The following is a 16,203-nucleotide window of genomic DNA, read 5'->3' as shown; positions in this document are numbered from 1 at the left end:
GTTATAGAACAAACAAGATTCAACCCACCTGAAACTTATAAAACCCCCTTTCATTTATATGCCCACACAAGATCTAGGAACAAACGATATAATTTCACCCTGAACTATGGCTTACCAAGCATCTCTCCCATTCCAGCTGTAGGAGATTCTGATGCATACTTGAGGAATGACAGAAGTTGCAATTCTTAAGAACACATAATTTGGACTTTGACAAATACAAGGTTGAAGTATAACCTGTTATAGTTTGGCCATCTGCAACCAAAGACCAGTCAAATAAAACAAAGGCTTAAACTCCTTAACCAGCCAGAGACCGCATGTTTTAAACAGCAGTGCTTCAGCTACTTCAGAAGTTGTCCATATCCATTGAGGGTTCCTGAACTGCCAGTGTTCAGACAATTCAAAGGGTTTATAACTTGAACTTCTAGAGTAATTATGGTTTCAGCTGTACTATCTCACAGTTGACACAAAGATTTTCTGTATAAAGTGTATAAAATAATTTTAAATCAATCTCCAGTTGAGATGCAGATATATCTGAGTAAAGACAATCAGAGTTTTAACCCAGGAAAAAACGCTATTTCTTTGCAAGCATGCACTTCCAGCCAAGACTGTCATTACTGTACCTCATCTAAAGATGATGCACTCAGACACCTTTGAAAAACATTAACTGGAGATTAAGATGTTAGATTAGCCCATCAGCCACTAATAGGTGTTTTCATCACTAAGATATAAAGCTGGCAATGAGACCCAGATTTGGAATAAAGTTTAAAATACTGGGTTTTGCAGCTTCTAGAAAGATTTGTCATTGTACTTCCATTGTCTCCCTATGACTTCAAAATCTAATAAATCCAAGTTCTAAGTTCTAGCCATCTAGTTTAAATAAGACACATGGGACAAGTTTTGGTTTTTTTTCAAATCTAACTGAATCACCTGCCCAGTTCCTTATCCCTGCTTTAAGAGTAGCATCAGTAAAGTCACACAAAGAAGGTGTTGAGAAAACGCATTACGAGAGAAAGAACAAAGGACGCTGAGACTTTTATGCATAGGACAGGCCAAAGGTAAATCTTATCAATTCGCACTTTTACAACTGTGCTTAGGAAATCCACAGAAGAGAACTTTTAGCACTGTGCAACTTCCTAAAGACTCTCTGCCTACACTGTTTTAAAATCCATAAGCCAGAAATTAAATGTGTTTTAACTTTTTGTCCAGAAAGTCATCCTTAGAAGTGAAAATGAAAATGGATTGCTTTCCAATGTGAAGAGCAGGAAAGAGGACAAGAGTTTAATTGAAGTTCTAACATGCCAACTCCAGAAAAACCCCTTTTCAGCACATATTCAGGTTCTTACTCTGATCAAGTATGAAAGCAGCATTGCTTTGTGCAACTTCATAGCCTTGTTCTGCCAGAAGAAGATACTGAACCACAGCAGAATTTGAATCACCATCTTTATAGCTGTTGTAGGCAGTCATCAATCTTTCAGACCAACGCCCCCGTTCACATACATTCTTAAACAACTGCAGAGGAAAAAGGAAGGGGGAGGATACTGGTTGTCAGGAACTTCAAAAATTTAGGCTTTGCAAGAAGTAAACCTTTAACATTCTGATGCTTGCTCAAAATATTTGTATTTCACATGAAAAACATGACAGGCAAACTCCACTGTTTAAGACAAGTTTACTTTAAGATACAAGTTGCTAAGCAGATAGATGCTTAGTAACTTGTAAGATTCTTAGTAAGTAAAGATAGCAACTTGTAAGATTCAGATGCTTACTCAGAATTATTCTTCAGTATGTTAGCTTACCACTAAATACCATCTATATGCCACTTAAATTGAGGTATAGATGAAGAATTTGGTACTTATACTGATGCTTGCTTTGTATTACATTCCTTTGATTTTCTTCAACATTAATAAAGCAAACACAAACCTGACGTATCAACATAAAAGCCAAAAACTTTTCCCATTAAATACAAACGAGATTGCTAATATATCACTTTCCCTTTAGATAGCCTTTACTCTGCAGTTGCTGCTGTAAATGTCTTAGATAGAGTGATGTGGTTATAGCAAATCTATTCAAGTCAGTATTACTGAATGTTATAAACAGATGACCTTACCTCAACAGCAGTATGACAGGATCGCATCACTCCAGTGCCAGTAGCATGCATCTGAGCCAGATTATAAAAAGCCAGAATGTGGCCACCTTGGGAGGCCAAGTTAAAATATTTCAAAGCCTGTTTATAGTCTTTCTTGACTCCAATGCCATCTAAAAGAAAGGTTAAATCATTGCTGTTCATTCCTCTTGAAAAGTAGTGCTGTATAAAATACAGTACTCTCAAGAAAAGCATTGTGAAAGTGTTGGGAAAAACCAGAATGCAATACAAGTTCAATGCAGTAAGCCCATTCTACGTGCAGTGTATGCACACTGCTAATGCCACCTAGTGAACAGTGACTGATAGGGCAGCTGCTTAGACCTGCAAATCGCTTTGATGCCACTTACTGTAATACATGGAACCTAGTTGAAGTTGTCCATCAACCCATCCCTGCTCTGCAGCCTTCTGGAAATACTTCAGTGCTAGCTCATAGTTCTGCAGGAAGATTTGGTCCAGTCATTAGAGCCTTGCAATACACCAGAGTTTAAGAGAGAAAATATGCATGTGCATATGTGTAAGGACAGATCTGTATTATAGAAAAAATACAGCACGATTTTCCAGTGAAAATATTCACCTGTTCAAAATTTGGAAGCGAAAAATGAAATAGACTACAATGCTATTATCCTGTTGTAAATCTGCAGCTACCTCTAAGCTTGCATCCAGATACAGCATTGCTATGAACAGTTTTGCTTAATAGAATGGCAGCTCTGTTCTGTTTCTAGAACATTTATTTATTTCCTCAATTTGGGGCTAATGCAACTTTTGAATATCTGTTTGCATAGCTAAATATAAAGCATTTGACAAGAAACCTTCCTGTGGGAAAAGCAATAAAGCAAATGAAATAATTAAAAGTTTCAAAATGTTCCTCCACTCCCACAAGAGACACAAAATGAGGATAGTTAGGATTTGTTTTATTTCACAAGAAAATTAAGACAAGCACAAATCTCCTGCTAAAATACACACTACTATGCATTTCTAATAGCTTAAGCAACATTTTCAAACTCATGAGAGGAAAATCAGGATGTTTCTTTCATAGCTGCTAACTTCATAGTGCTTGTTTTTTCACATTACAGATTTCCTCATGGAATTGTCAGTGTAACAGAAATGCTCACAATTAAGCCTTCTACAGTACTTCCCTCCAGAGAAAAAATCTGTTGACAACAAAAAGTCACACAATCACCTATGATTAGAAAGACGACTGTCAAAAGCTTACCACTGGAACACCTCTTCCGTAGAGGTAAGCCATTCCTAATCCACTCTGTCCAACTGGATTACCCTGAAAACACAGAAAAACACTTCTGCAAAGAAAGGCAAAACCTACACCTACATCTTTCAAATCTTGTATGTCTTTAACATCACTAAAACATACACTACTCAAGATAAATTCATTTTTTGCTCCTAGTAATAGTTATTTAGGGGGGGAAACAGCATCAGTGGTAACTTTTATTCGGTAACTATACAGATGATGAACAGGGAAAAAAACTTTCAATACTAGTTATGAAGGTCTACTGTGCACTTTTTACAGTGCCATACAAGTTGTAGAACCCATAACTCTAGAAAGATGGGGCATTAACAGCTTATTTATTTTTAGTTTTTCCAAGTTTGAAATGTTTTGGATGCTACAGAAGCTCCCAAAACAACTCCAGGGACTCTAAGAACCTTTTCCAAGGGCAGAATGGTGGCTGTCCTGTGGGCTAAATTACTAACCACTGCCCCTGCAAAAGTATGCACTATGCTTCAGCGCCAGGATGGGGCACATCAGAAACCTTCAGTGAATGTAGGGAATGAGCACATTGAGAGATCCTCACTTTAGCAGAGATGTGGAACAGCATTCTGAATGTGGAATGCAAGAACTGTGAAGGCAGTTACCTTACAACAGTCCTTTCAGAACTTAATTTACTGTGTTTCACATGCTAAAAATCCTTCCTGGAGGACTACTGTACAAATACCACCATAAGTGGTATGTCAAAGACAGATATGAGGGATTAATGTGATCAAAAAACATCATCCCAAAAACCAAACAGTCCAATGAGATGAGAGGTATGAAACTATTATATATTCATAAAACAGAAGCAAAAGACCATAGTATCAGGGCACTGTAAATTTCTGTAAGACAACTCCAGGTTAACAAAAACTAGCACTTCACAGAACTGCAGACTATTTACGTGGGCAATATTTCATACTTGTTAAACAGAGTTAGACTCTATTCATGAGAGTTAGATTCCTTATGCTGAACACAGCTTCATGAAGCACCATGGCCAGAGCAGTTTTTGACATCTTAGACATGCAAGGTTTAATTATGGGCTAGTCTGGGACAGAAGCTGGGAGCAGGCGTGTGCACATGGAAGGGCACATGAAGCATTCGCAGCATTTCAAAGCTAATTGACTTCTTAGGGCACATGCTGTATTTCCAGCTTACAGATAATCATACCATATCAGCAGCTTTCTTAAAATACTGGAGGGCTGTTTCATTGCTCTGAGGCACAACATCACTTCCTTCTGAGTACATCTGAAAGACAAAGCCATTACTGAAGAACAGCCAAAGAAGTCAGTTTAGCTTAAAGACCATGAAGCATCTTCACTTTACATACGAGAGTGAGCCTATTGTACTTAGACTGACTATTGCATTACTAAATAATCCTTAGAACTTGCCCAGAAGAAGAAAATACATCTCTCCGCTGTAAAATTCAGACAGTTTAACTTTCTAATGGAAAATGAAATGCCCATAAAATTAAAAAGTTTTTATGACAATAACCTTCATTTTTAATCTCTACCAATGTACAGTGAAGAACATGTAATCAGGCAAAAATCTTAAAACAAGTGGAAGTCAAACTGTATTGGCAGTCAAAACACTTTGAGAAAACAAACCAAAAATTGGTTACTAAACACAGTTAACTTCAGCATTTATCAGACACAAAACACTCAAGCAATAGATATAGCAGGAACTGCAATTTCTTCTGTCAGGTACCCTTAAGGACCTGAATTTTGCTTCCTCTACTGCAATGACAGCCTGAAAAAGATGAGATAGAGCTGGTGCTTACTGTAGCCTAACCTCAAGGGTACTCCAATCATCACCACCAGCAGCTTGCCAATCATGTTTTAGATTGAAAATCAGAACAGATGGGGTTAAAGATCATCTAGTTCCAACTACCATGCCATCAGAATAGTGTAAGAACCAGGGATGCTAGCCACTAGATCAGGTTGCTCAGGGCCCAATCCAGCCTGGCCTTGAACACTTCCAGGGATGGGACACCCACAACTTCTCTGGGCTACCTGTGCCAGTGCCTCACTACCCCCTGAAAAAAGAACTTCTGCCTAACATTTAACCTCTCTCCTCATCTAGTTTAAAAACATCCCCCCTTGTCCCATCACTATCTGTTGCGCAAAATGTTGCTCTCCCCCATTTTTGTAAGCCCCAGTTAGGTACTGGAAGGCTGCAATGAGGTCTCCCTGGAGCGTTCTCTTCTCCAGGCTGAAGAACTCAGTTGTCTCAGCCTGTCTGCATTGGAGAGGTGCTCCAATCCTCTGATCGTTTTGATGGCCCTCTTCTGACCTCATTCCAACAGGTCCATGTCTTTCCTGTGCTGAGAACTGCAGACCTGGACACAGCACTCCAGATGGGATCTCATGAGGGCAGAGCAGAGAGGCAGAATCACCTCCCTCAACCTGTTGGCCACTCCTCTTTCGAGGCAGGATGGTGTTTGCCTTTTGGGCTGCAAGTGCACATTGCTGGGTCATGTTCAGCTTTTCACCCGTGAGATCCCCTAAGTCCTTCTTTGCAGGGCTGCTCTCAATGAGTTCACCTCCCAGCCTGTACTCATATTCGTACAGACGCAGCCCTCCTACTTGCACCTGTTGAACTTCATTATGTTCTTGTGGGCCCATTTCTCAGGTTTGTCCAGGTCCCTTTGGATGGCATCCCATCCTTCTGTTGTGTCAACTGTGTGATCTGCAAACTTGCTGACGCTGTGCTCAATCTTACTGTCTGTGCCACTGGTAAAGATATTAAAGAGAACTGGTCCCAAGACAGAGCCCCAAGGGACCCCACTTATTACCAGCCTGGACATAGAGTCATTGATCACAACTCTCTGGCTATATCCATCCAGCTAATCCCTTATCCACCAAATATTCCACACATTGAATCCATGTCTCTCCAATCTGAAAATAAGGGCATTGTATGGGACCATGCCAAAGGCCTTACAGAAGTCTAGTAGCTGACATCAGTAACTTTTCTCTTGTTGACCACTGCTGCCACTCCATCATAGAAGGCAACCAGACTGCTCAGGTAAGATTTGCTCTCAAACTAAAAGGCTTTAAGTCTGAGAAAACTGAAACAATGGCTCACCCTGCAGATAGATTCAGTTTTAGTTCAGAGTAAGTGCAGACCTATTGGCAATTCTGACTCAGATGTCTCAGTTCTCTACACAGTGTAAGAATGTCCTTCCCATTTCCTTTCTCAGCTTATCATTTACTACTGGAAAAAAGTTTTGAGAAGCCTAACTTTTCCCCACACACTGTGTGGAAAAGAACAGTTGCCTATTTATAGTTTTGAATTCCACCATGGAAAAAGGACATTTGGGTATTTTATGTTTTAAAAAAACCCAACCCTCTAGTTCAAGCACTATTTAGAAAAAACCCCAAAATTCCTAAAGTTTTAGGAATTCCAAAAATTCCCCTAATGACAGACTAGAACAGTCAAATCTTGCACAAAAATTCAAAACAGTAGCAAAATAGAAATATTTAGATTCTAGCATTCAAGTTTTAGACTGCCTGATATCCGAGAGTAAGAAACATTTGCTATCTTTCATTGCAAGACAGTCAGTTTTCTTACTTCTGAGAGTACTCATATCTTACCTTTCCTAGAAAAGCCATAGCATGTGAATTGCCAGCATTAGCTGCTTGATTGAAGTATTCAAATGCTCGCTGTAGAGAAGAAAACAAGTGTTTTAACCACCATGGCTATGAATTGAGTAATTTTTCTTGCAAATGGAACAGAGGTGGTTTGCCAAGTTACCAGGTTCTTCTGGGAATAAAAGTTATCAGTCCCATCTAATTGAATATATGTAACAGGTTTCTTCACTTTAATAATTGCAGTATTAAGCAGCCATCCTTCTAATCAATGTATTCCAAAAAGCAAAAGAAAAAAACCCAACAAACTACAACTGCTACCATGCACAAACCACACAGGTATATCTAACTTTTTATGGTACCTTAAAACCCTGTTCAGAATAGGAGAGATTTGCCAGTTCTGTTCTACTTTTACACAGAATTTGGTTCTACTCCTTCTGACCATTCTCTATCATCTCTGAACTCTTCTGAAGCAGTTATTTTGAGGTATTTTAAATATGATGACCAGTAAATAATTTCTGTTAAATAATTACTGTATTGGACGAAACAATCCTCAGGACTGCATATCCTTAGCTCTCCATTTTTTTAATACATACTTCAAAATGAGGTCAGTTGTTTAAGCTCCATAAGAAGTAGCTAGGTTGGCTTATGTCAGCAGAAGCTCTATTTTCTATGCACACTTACTATCTTTAGTATTTCAAGTTGCAGTGTTTTGTCTACAGAAGCAAAATACTCTTGCAAGCCACACAGACTAGACTATCATCACTAATGTATGCCCACTGCATCATGAAGATGGTACCACATAAAAAAGCTCAGCCAGCTCAAGTACTACTTGATGAAAACAGTTTTTGTTCTTTACATTCTCCTACAATAGTCAGTCTTTAATTATGTAAAAAAATCAGTTCCATCTTCTAGTCACTTAAGGATTAAGTTTTATTTAACAAGGCTATTGAAATCATTACATACCATACAGTGGTACCTACACACTTTTGCAGCACTGTTGCCTCAGTTATGCTTTCTCCCCCTCAGCCAAATGTAATATGCATCACAGATATAGACGAAAGGTACCTGATGGTTTTGCTCTACTCCTCTTCCTCCATGCAAGTGCAACTGTCCAAGGCCAACCTAAAAATAAATTTTACATTGCAAGTAAGTCACTTTTCCCTAGGGACTTCCTTTTCCTAGCAATACAGATACTGGTGAGCTTATTACATGCACAAAGACAGACAATATTGGAGTTAAAGATGCCACGAAGTTCAAAGGCACAGATTTGCTTCAGTGACTGCAGTACAGTCCTATTTTTTCACACTAGCCTAAACAGAAATTTATCCTAGTGCCATACAGTCCTAGATGAAAAGCAACAACTGTTCCTTTGAAGCCTGCCTACCTAAGTCATACATGACCAAGTTGGATTGTGACAATTTGCCTCTATTAGCATCCTCCCCTCCTGCACCATGTGTAGAAGAGATCCAGCCTGCAGCACACAGAAGTCACACAAGAGCACGAGCAGTGAGAAATTGAAATCCCCTGTCAAGGCCAGTTTTGTTTAACAAGCCTTCCTCCACAACATCTAAAGCCATCCTTGAAACAGTCTGGCTGGTTTCCAATGAAAGCCAAGACCTCATTCCTAAGCTGCTGAAGTTATGTTTTGGACTTATTTTCAAAAAAAAAATTGCATTTTCCATCCAAGTTCTACCTTAAACATACTAAAATAGAAGTCTCTTCATATAAAAACTAATGGGGAAATAGCAATCAGGTTGATTCAGGATGAAGAGAACACTAAAGCTCCAGTGTCTTTCCATATTTCATTCAGCTGTTCCTGTAATTCTTGAAAATGTCTGCATGTCATCAGGTGAACTGAATCTTACCTGTGCTTGTACATCTCCTTTCTCTGCTAAAAACTGATAATACTGGATCAAGTCTTCTTCTAGCATCCCACTTGCCATTCCTGGATTTTCTACTTCATCTGCTAAGCGAATTCGCTGAACCACTGTGCCACCAGTCAAGGAAATGTCACTAGCAACTGGAAAACAAATGAGACATTTTCAGACAGGTTTTTTCAATACAGAAGTTACACTATAACTTAGTAAAACCAGATGTATACAGAGCTTCAAGCTGTTACTCTGAATTAATTACTTTGATTACCCTCTAAGACATTTCAATAGAGATAAAAATAATATATCATGATTCAGAGCTAAATGGATGACTTGTTTAATAGCAGGAATTCTCTGTTTCTACTACTAGTGTTGAGAGTACTTTAGTATCTTCTAGTTGAATGATATAAAAGTACATAGAAAGTTAACAACGTTACTCTAGTAAAAGGTTTTTACCGTGATTAGCTACAAGTCGGTAGTGAGTGAGAGCAGATTCACAACTCTGAAGGACGCCTATCCCAGCCCAGTACCGGTAACCCTGGAAAGGAAAATATATAAATATGGGACTACCAGTTACTTTAAAACACACTTTTTGCCATGTCACAGACCTTTTCCACATTACTTGAGCAAGATTTGACAAGACAATAGGCAGGACAAAGGCCACAAGTCCATTGTAGCTGAATTAAAAGCAAATGACTGACACTATTAAAAGTTAAACATGGCCAGTATAGTTTGGATATAATCCAAGAAAAAGCAAATAAGCACAATGATACTTAAGGATGAACATGTAAAGCCTTTTACTTACACTTTGCACTTTGTCTTAAATCTCACAATGCTGATTAAAACAGCATCTTCTGTCAAGATCCTTCATAGTTTTCATTAGATTTTAAGTCTGACAGTTCTGATTTCAGTCATGAGATGCAAATTCTAAATTCATAGTGGTATGAAGCGTAAAATGAGCAGACTCATCCTTATATTAAAAGCAAATAATGGGGAAGATACTATTGCCCACCCAATGCATGCAAAATCATCTAATATTTGGACAGCGTATTCACATGAAAGGTAATCTTAACACTGAAAGTGAAGGAGTAAAAAAACACTCTTGGCATGTTTAAAGTTATTAACCATCGTACTTACCAAGATCATATGAGCGATCAGATTTCCTCCTAAAGCTCCAAAAGTGTAATACACCAGGGCCTTAAAACAAAATCATTGGTTATTTAACATCTGCCCCCAAGAGAAAATACAAGACCACACACTGAAAATTTCTGTATTACCTTAGCTTGACTAGAATTGACTCCTAGGCCAGATGCATAGAGAAATCCAAGAGCCTAGAAATAAAATAAACTTTGTCAGCACACCCTTTGAAAAGATCAAGGATTGGTTTTCCTGGAATACAGAAGAATAAAGATTCAAAGCTGCAAAGAGTACGCCAAGCTCTGCCTTCAGTTTGGTACTTCCTACATCTATGCTCTTCCCTGCTCCTTTCAAAGTACGAAGTTTCTAAATTATTCAGTTGCTTAGGATGCTAACATAAATTAGTGTTTCACCAGAATTCAGATGAGTGAATCAAATGCAAGGAACAAACTTGACTTCCCTGAAACTCAAGTGTAGATCCAAAGGTTCTAAACAGTGAGTGTCTCAGTTTAAAGACCCTCGAGTGAAGCTAAGCAGTACCAGTCAGGCTATGCATGGTTTGTCTCACACACCAGTGCAAACATATATGAACCATGGCCTTCTCTAGAAGACTTGTACTATTTGATTCACTGTCTAACAGATCCTATGCATTTACAGTTTTGCATCTGTTCTGCCATGGGTTAGTTGCAACTGTGACTATAAATATAAATGGTTAGAATGCACAGAGCTGTTTGGCTGAGGCTCTTTCAGAAGTTATTTTTGTTCTTAAGATTTACACAGTTACTGCTCTACCTAGAACACCTGTTACAGCTGGTGGCTCAGAATAGAAACTAGTAGCACAGAAGATTGTGAAATACAGACATCTTTATATATACACCATGTTCTTACACCATTCTAGGCAATCTGAAAGCACACACAAAAATTGTCATGCAGACAGTATTGAATTCTAGACCAATAAAAGTCAAGGTCTTCATTGACAGATAAAGTCTCAAGAGAAAATGTGTTTCTGCTTTCTACGGTAAATCAGTACTCCACCATTAAACAGGGAACAGCTGGAGATTTGGTAGCCAAAGAGACAAGAGAAAATTAATAGCTGCTTAAGAAGCTGACACTTCCAAAACAAGAGAGAACAAAACAATAAGTATATGCAGATATACAGACATTAAAATCAATAACATCCATATTTTATGACATTTTGTAACAGTCAGTATGAACAAATCTGTTGCGGTGGCCCTTGCAGAGCTATCTGCCTCAGGTCTGCCAGTGAGCACTTGGGCACCAGAAGAGTCCTGGGAGTAGGAGAATGTCTAACTTACGGTTACTCTGCAAATCACTCCCAAGGGGCTCTGAGCCCCAGCTCATGAATATGCACCCTTCTAGCAGTTGGTTGGCCGCCCACGTCTCCCCCTCCCCATCTCCATAGAAGGATTTTTTCTAGAAAGTTCATCTTTGTTCTAAGGTTAAGTAAATAGTGATTGGTTCAGTGTAATGTCTCTCCCTCCCCTGTGTGAAGTTCATTGGTTGTTCCCCTTGTCAATCTTCCCTGTATACTACGAGCCTGGCTCCTCCCCTTCAACAGTCCCTTAAAGCCTCATGTACAACCACCTTCTCGGCTCTTCTGCGGACGCCTCCAACCCTTCTCTATCCTCCCGTTATCCTCCCTGATCCTTCAAATAAACCTCCTGGAGTTCTCCCACAAGAGCCTACATCTTGATTCGCCACACTCGTGCCTCTAGTTGCTGCGTCTTCTCCCGAGAAGCTCTGCGCTTCCAGCGGACTTCCCTGCAAGGTGCAGCGGGGCAGTGCTAGGCCTGATCTCCCTCGAACTGGGTTGCGGCCTTGCTCCCCGGGGCTGCAGCTACTGGAACTGTTACACAAATCTATGTTCAAAGGCGCAGGGACAAAGCAAGTCCCAATCCACTAAACAGCTGTCAAGATTCCTAGGAGTTTTTATTTCCCAGACTATAAACTGGTATGTATATCTACCTATCTCAGATAAAATTGCAAAAGAAAAGCCACAACATCCCACAAAACCTACAAAAAAAATACACAGTTTCACAAGGTTTGTTGGGTGGAGTCACGTGTATCTACCTGTTTTTCCCACTTACATATCCAATGTAGTCAGTCATGCAACAGGAAAAGAATTAAATTAAAAGACCACCATGATCCCATATGACCATTTTTTTAAAACTTAAAGAGAAGATCTGTTTGTGTTGACTCTGAGGCTATAGGTGCCACCTATAAAAGTACCTTAGAATAAGTACAATCTCTAAACAATTCATAAACCTATAGAAACATCTGTAGATTCTAAGGACATACATACCATTTGTCCTTTAGGAGAACCTTCTTCCGTTAGTTTTTCAAATAGCTCTTTTGATGACTGGATGTTCTGCTTCAGGTAATCCCCAAACAACAAAGCATAAGACACTTTCTCCATGGCCTTGGTATGATTCATGTCAGCTGCTTTCAGAAGATACTGATATGCTCTTAAGAGAAAACAATTTGTCAACTTGACAAAAAGAAGCAGATTCCTTTTATAAACCCAAAGATTCTGGAGAAGTGCTTTGTTTCTCTGTTTTAGCCACTATTTTCTACAAACACATCTACCTACAGTCATTTGTTCTAGCTACAAATCATCAATATAAACAACTACTCATTATTTAGCTAATGGAAAAACTGAATTTTAATGTTTGCTCTACCCCATAAGCAAAGCGTTATGCATTTCCTCCCCTCTAAGATATACAAGAAATTTAGGGTCAAATTATCACATTTTTGTAAGTTTTAATTTAAATAATATTAAGTTCTGTACTAGGTAGCCAGTAGAATCACTCCTGTCACCATCTCCTAGATCACAATAGAAAGAAGCAGCCTGAAAAAGACTATGGGGTCTCTTCCATTTGAGTACAAAACCATCCCAGTGAAAACACCAAGCCTTGGGCCTAAGACAACTGCATATGTGATCAGTTTTGTGATGAAACAGTTATGCTAACAATGAGAAGGATCTCTGGAAACTCCTCTTTCTATTTCAGTCTCAGAGCTTATGGTAGTCCTTCAACATAATTTCACTGCAGCTGGTTACACAGCAATCAAAAACACTGTAACCTTAAACATGGTAACACAATATTGTCAAGCCTGCTTCAGCTGGGTCTCAGAGACCTTTCACAGCACTCCAGTATTTTTATTTACCTCTCCTCCTTCTATTCTCAGACTTGTTCTCGTTCTTTAGGACAGACTGAGGCACACCTAGCTCCTCACAGAACCTCATCTTCTAAGGAAGTGTAAGGTGTACAAGAGAACTAACATCTAATATTGTTTTACAATTCTTACATTATTTTATGCAAGAATACTACTCAGATGTAGTAAAAATACCAATGTATGTATTTATATTTACATACTAATGTATGTAATTTATGTAAAAATACTACTCAGAATCCAACAGATATTGCTTCCCTTTGTCAAGGTGCAGACAACCTCTAGATGTGCCTCAGTTTCCCTGGATACCAAGTAGAAAAACACTTCCTTATTTCCACAAACAAATTTAAAATAGTAATAGTCCTCACATATTAATTAGCAGAAGTCACCACTTACTGAAGAATTTGTCAACATGAATAGGACAAAGATCTAAATTAGCATAGCCATTTTAAATTATAGGGGTAAGTCCACAGCTATTCAATCAATAATTGGATGTATACAGAAGAGAAAATAGAGACCAGAATGAACAGAACACTAATTTCTTCCATATTTTTTGTTCTGTCTACAAGCATTACCCTCTTCTTTCTAATAACATCCATTATTAGAATTTTAATGGTTTATTGAGCTTAAGTTTAATACTATTTTTACAGTGACCAAAACCATCAGAAAGCAGAAGAAAAAAATAGAGCAGGACAAGAAATGCCAATTTTTCCCACTTAGTCTTTGAAGTAGAATGAGAACCAGACTGTAAGAAACATCTGGAAAAGGACAATTGTCTCGTATCACGTTCTCAGTTTTTTTCCTGGGCAGTTACCACATATAAACTGGGGCCAGAGAACTGCAGGATCATCTTGCATTAAGTCAACGTTTTGGTGACACCTACCCTCCAGAAATTAATCTTACACAATTTTTACTGCATTCAAAGGAATACAGGCATAAATTTGTTTTTATACATACCGTTAATATACTATTTATTTTCTATCATTGCCTAGTTTGATGTTGAATCCTATAAAGCTCAAAATCTCAGGGCAACTCATTTCAAGCTCAAGTTAAGCAAGAGTGACCAGCTATGTCATCCTTCTCCTGTGGGGGTGGATGAAGTATACTTACACTTTCTTCTGAGCCTTTTTACTGCTTTCATTAAGGATCTTCATTCCAATCTGATAAACATCCTCAGCTTCTTGCATCTGCCTCCTCTTATTAGACTGCTCTTCAGCTTAAAAACAAAACAAAAAACATTAAGAGCTCCAATTATACTGCTCAAAACTATTCCCTCAACATTCCTATTGATTCTAAAGGGAAAATACAGCTAGAAACATGTTTTTGAAGACCAATAAACAAGCTAAGTGATAACAAAAAGCTGTTTAATGGAGGTGGTGGATATATTGATATATAATTTCTTCTTGTGTGATGTCTCTCATGTACAAGTTTGCTCATAAAATGTTCTATTCGTTCAATATTCAAAAGCAAGCTGTGCAGGTTCCTCCTTCAGAAGGATGTTTCCTAGAGAGGGTTGCCTTTATGCAACAAATCAGTAAGTATATAATGGGCAACACTGTCAAACCCCTGTCATCCTACAGCCTCAGAAACAGTTTTATAGATGCCTTCACTGCAAGATTTCCTAATAAACTCTGGGAAGTGGCACTTGCATTAAAACTTCTTCCATCATGAAAACTTTGCCTTTATAACTACTTGTTTATCACAGTATAGAGTGACCAGGGACTTCTACATCCCGAAATAAAGAGTGATAAGAGGACTGGAAACACTAGCTAAAAAAGCATTCATTGAACAAGAAGACATAAAGTTGCTTACATTCACAGAAGCCCCACTTTTGATCTTTCTTGTAATCATAGGTTGTTGCACACCAAAGCCTGCCATCTTCCCTCCCATCTGCAGTGCACTCTGCATATTCCTTCTCCATAAACAAAAAGGGGAAGTGGCAAGGTTCACCATCTGCAGTGCCTCCAATAGCTGTCAAAACTGAAAATACACACCAAGGAATTAGACTACTCTCCTTTATTCCCAAATTAAAACAATATATTACATACACAAAAGTGCTCCTATGTTGGTTTTAATTTCTATGTACTACAACTAATCAAGTTTTCAGTAAAATGTCTAATTTACAAAAGCTTGAAATACCATTTTTTTTCTAAATAGCACTTGAACAATATAATTCTTAGCTTTAATTATGAAATGAAGCAGTAGGTATGTGGTTTCCTATATTCTTAGTTCTAAGCAAAGAAAATATTGTTTAGATTGGAGAAGGCAAATGTAAGTTAAATTTTTATTGCCTACCAAAATAGCCTTTCCTTGCACTTTCTTGTCTCTGCAAAAGGCCTTGTAATGCACCCTTGAAGTGCATTCCAGAGCACATTCATTTTAGCCCCAGGGTTAGACACAATCCTGACAGAACACCACACATCACTAAATGCTATACTGAAAGTACTCAAGTATCAGCTGGGAGTACACTTGAACATTCAACTACATGAAAAGACTTTCGTGAAATCATTATGATGTGGATGGAATGATTCTCATCATACAGGTCCAGTAATTTCTATATACTCTTGAATATAGATTAAAAACATTATTTCATTTTGCCCATATATTTAATTGCATTCAAAATTACTTTGAACAGCACAATTCATCATTTCTCATGCACTAGAACTTGAAAGTTACTGATTCCAATATCACAATATTGTAAAATAGTATCAACCTTCTATGAAGACTGAGATTTCTCTGGTTTTTGAAGGTGGAATTATTTCATTTAGACTTTTATAAAAGTTCTCCTCTTTCACTAAGCTAAATCTAACAGTTGGGTTCAGCTTCATTTGAAAACATTTGTAAAATCATGCAATTGACAATGTCAATTATACCGTTTTTTATATTAACTTTGTAATTTTTGTTGTTATAGAGTAAGCTACTTCTTTTTTAAAGGGTCTATAATTGAAACACCTGAAGACTATACTAATTTAATTATTTCATGATGATTTTTTTAAATCAAAAGCAAGTCTT

At 38.1% G+C, this 16,203-nt stretch overlaps 1 protein-coding gene across 1 annotated transcript in view; it reads right to left on the bottom strand.

The window, feature by feature from the left end:
* SEL1L (SEL1L adaptor subunit of SYVN1 ubiquitin ligase) overlaps positions 1–16,203 on the bottom strand; it is a 37,382-nt gene that overhangs the window by 10,719 nt on the left and 10,460 nt on the right. The window contains exons 4-17 of the mRNA XM_085061614.1: positions 15,004–15,171; positions 14,302–14,407; positions 12,323–12,485; positions 10,140–10,193; positions 10,000–10,059; positions 9,319–9,400; positions 8,857–9,011; positions 8,057–8,113; positions 6,995–7,063; positions 4,572–4,649; positions 3,354–3,416; positions 2,488–2,575; positions 2,105–2,253; positions 1,344–1,509 (exon numbers count right to left, since the gene is read on the bottom strand). Of these exons, the coding sequence (XP_084917740.1) occupies positions 1,344–1,509; positions 2,105–2,253; positions 2,488–2,575; positions 3,354–3,416; positions 4,572–4,649; positions 6,995–7,063; positions 8,057–8,113; positions 8,857–9,011; positions 9,319–9,400; positions 10,000–10,059; positions 10,140–10,193; positions 12,323–12,485; positions 14,302–14,407; positions 15,004–15,171 (1,458 nt within the window). The remainder of the gene's footprint in view (positions 1–1,343; positions 1,510–2,104; positions 2,254–2,487; positions 2,576–3,353; positions 3,417–4,571; positions 4,650–6,994; positions 7,064–8,056; positions 8,114–8,856; positions 9,012–9,318; positions 9,401–9,999; positions 10,060–10,139; positions 10,194–12,322; positions 12,486–14,301; positions 14,408–15,003; positions 15,172–16,203) is intronic.

This window comes from Lichenostomus cassidix, chromosome 5 (assembly GCF_008360975.1).
Source record: "Lichenostomus cassidix isolate B80296 chromosome 5, HeHo_3.0, whole genome shotgun sequence".
Taxonomy (NCBI): Eukaryota; Metazoa; Chordata; class Aves; order Passeriformes; family Meliphagidae; genus Lichenostomus; species Lichenostomus cassidix.
The sequence above is the reverse complement of the archived record's forward strand: the minus strand, read 5'-3'. Positions and strand labels throughout refer to the sequence as shown.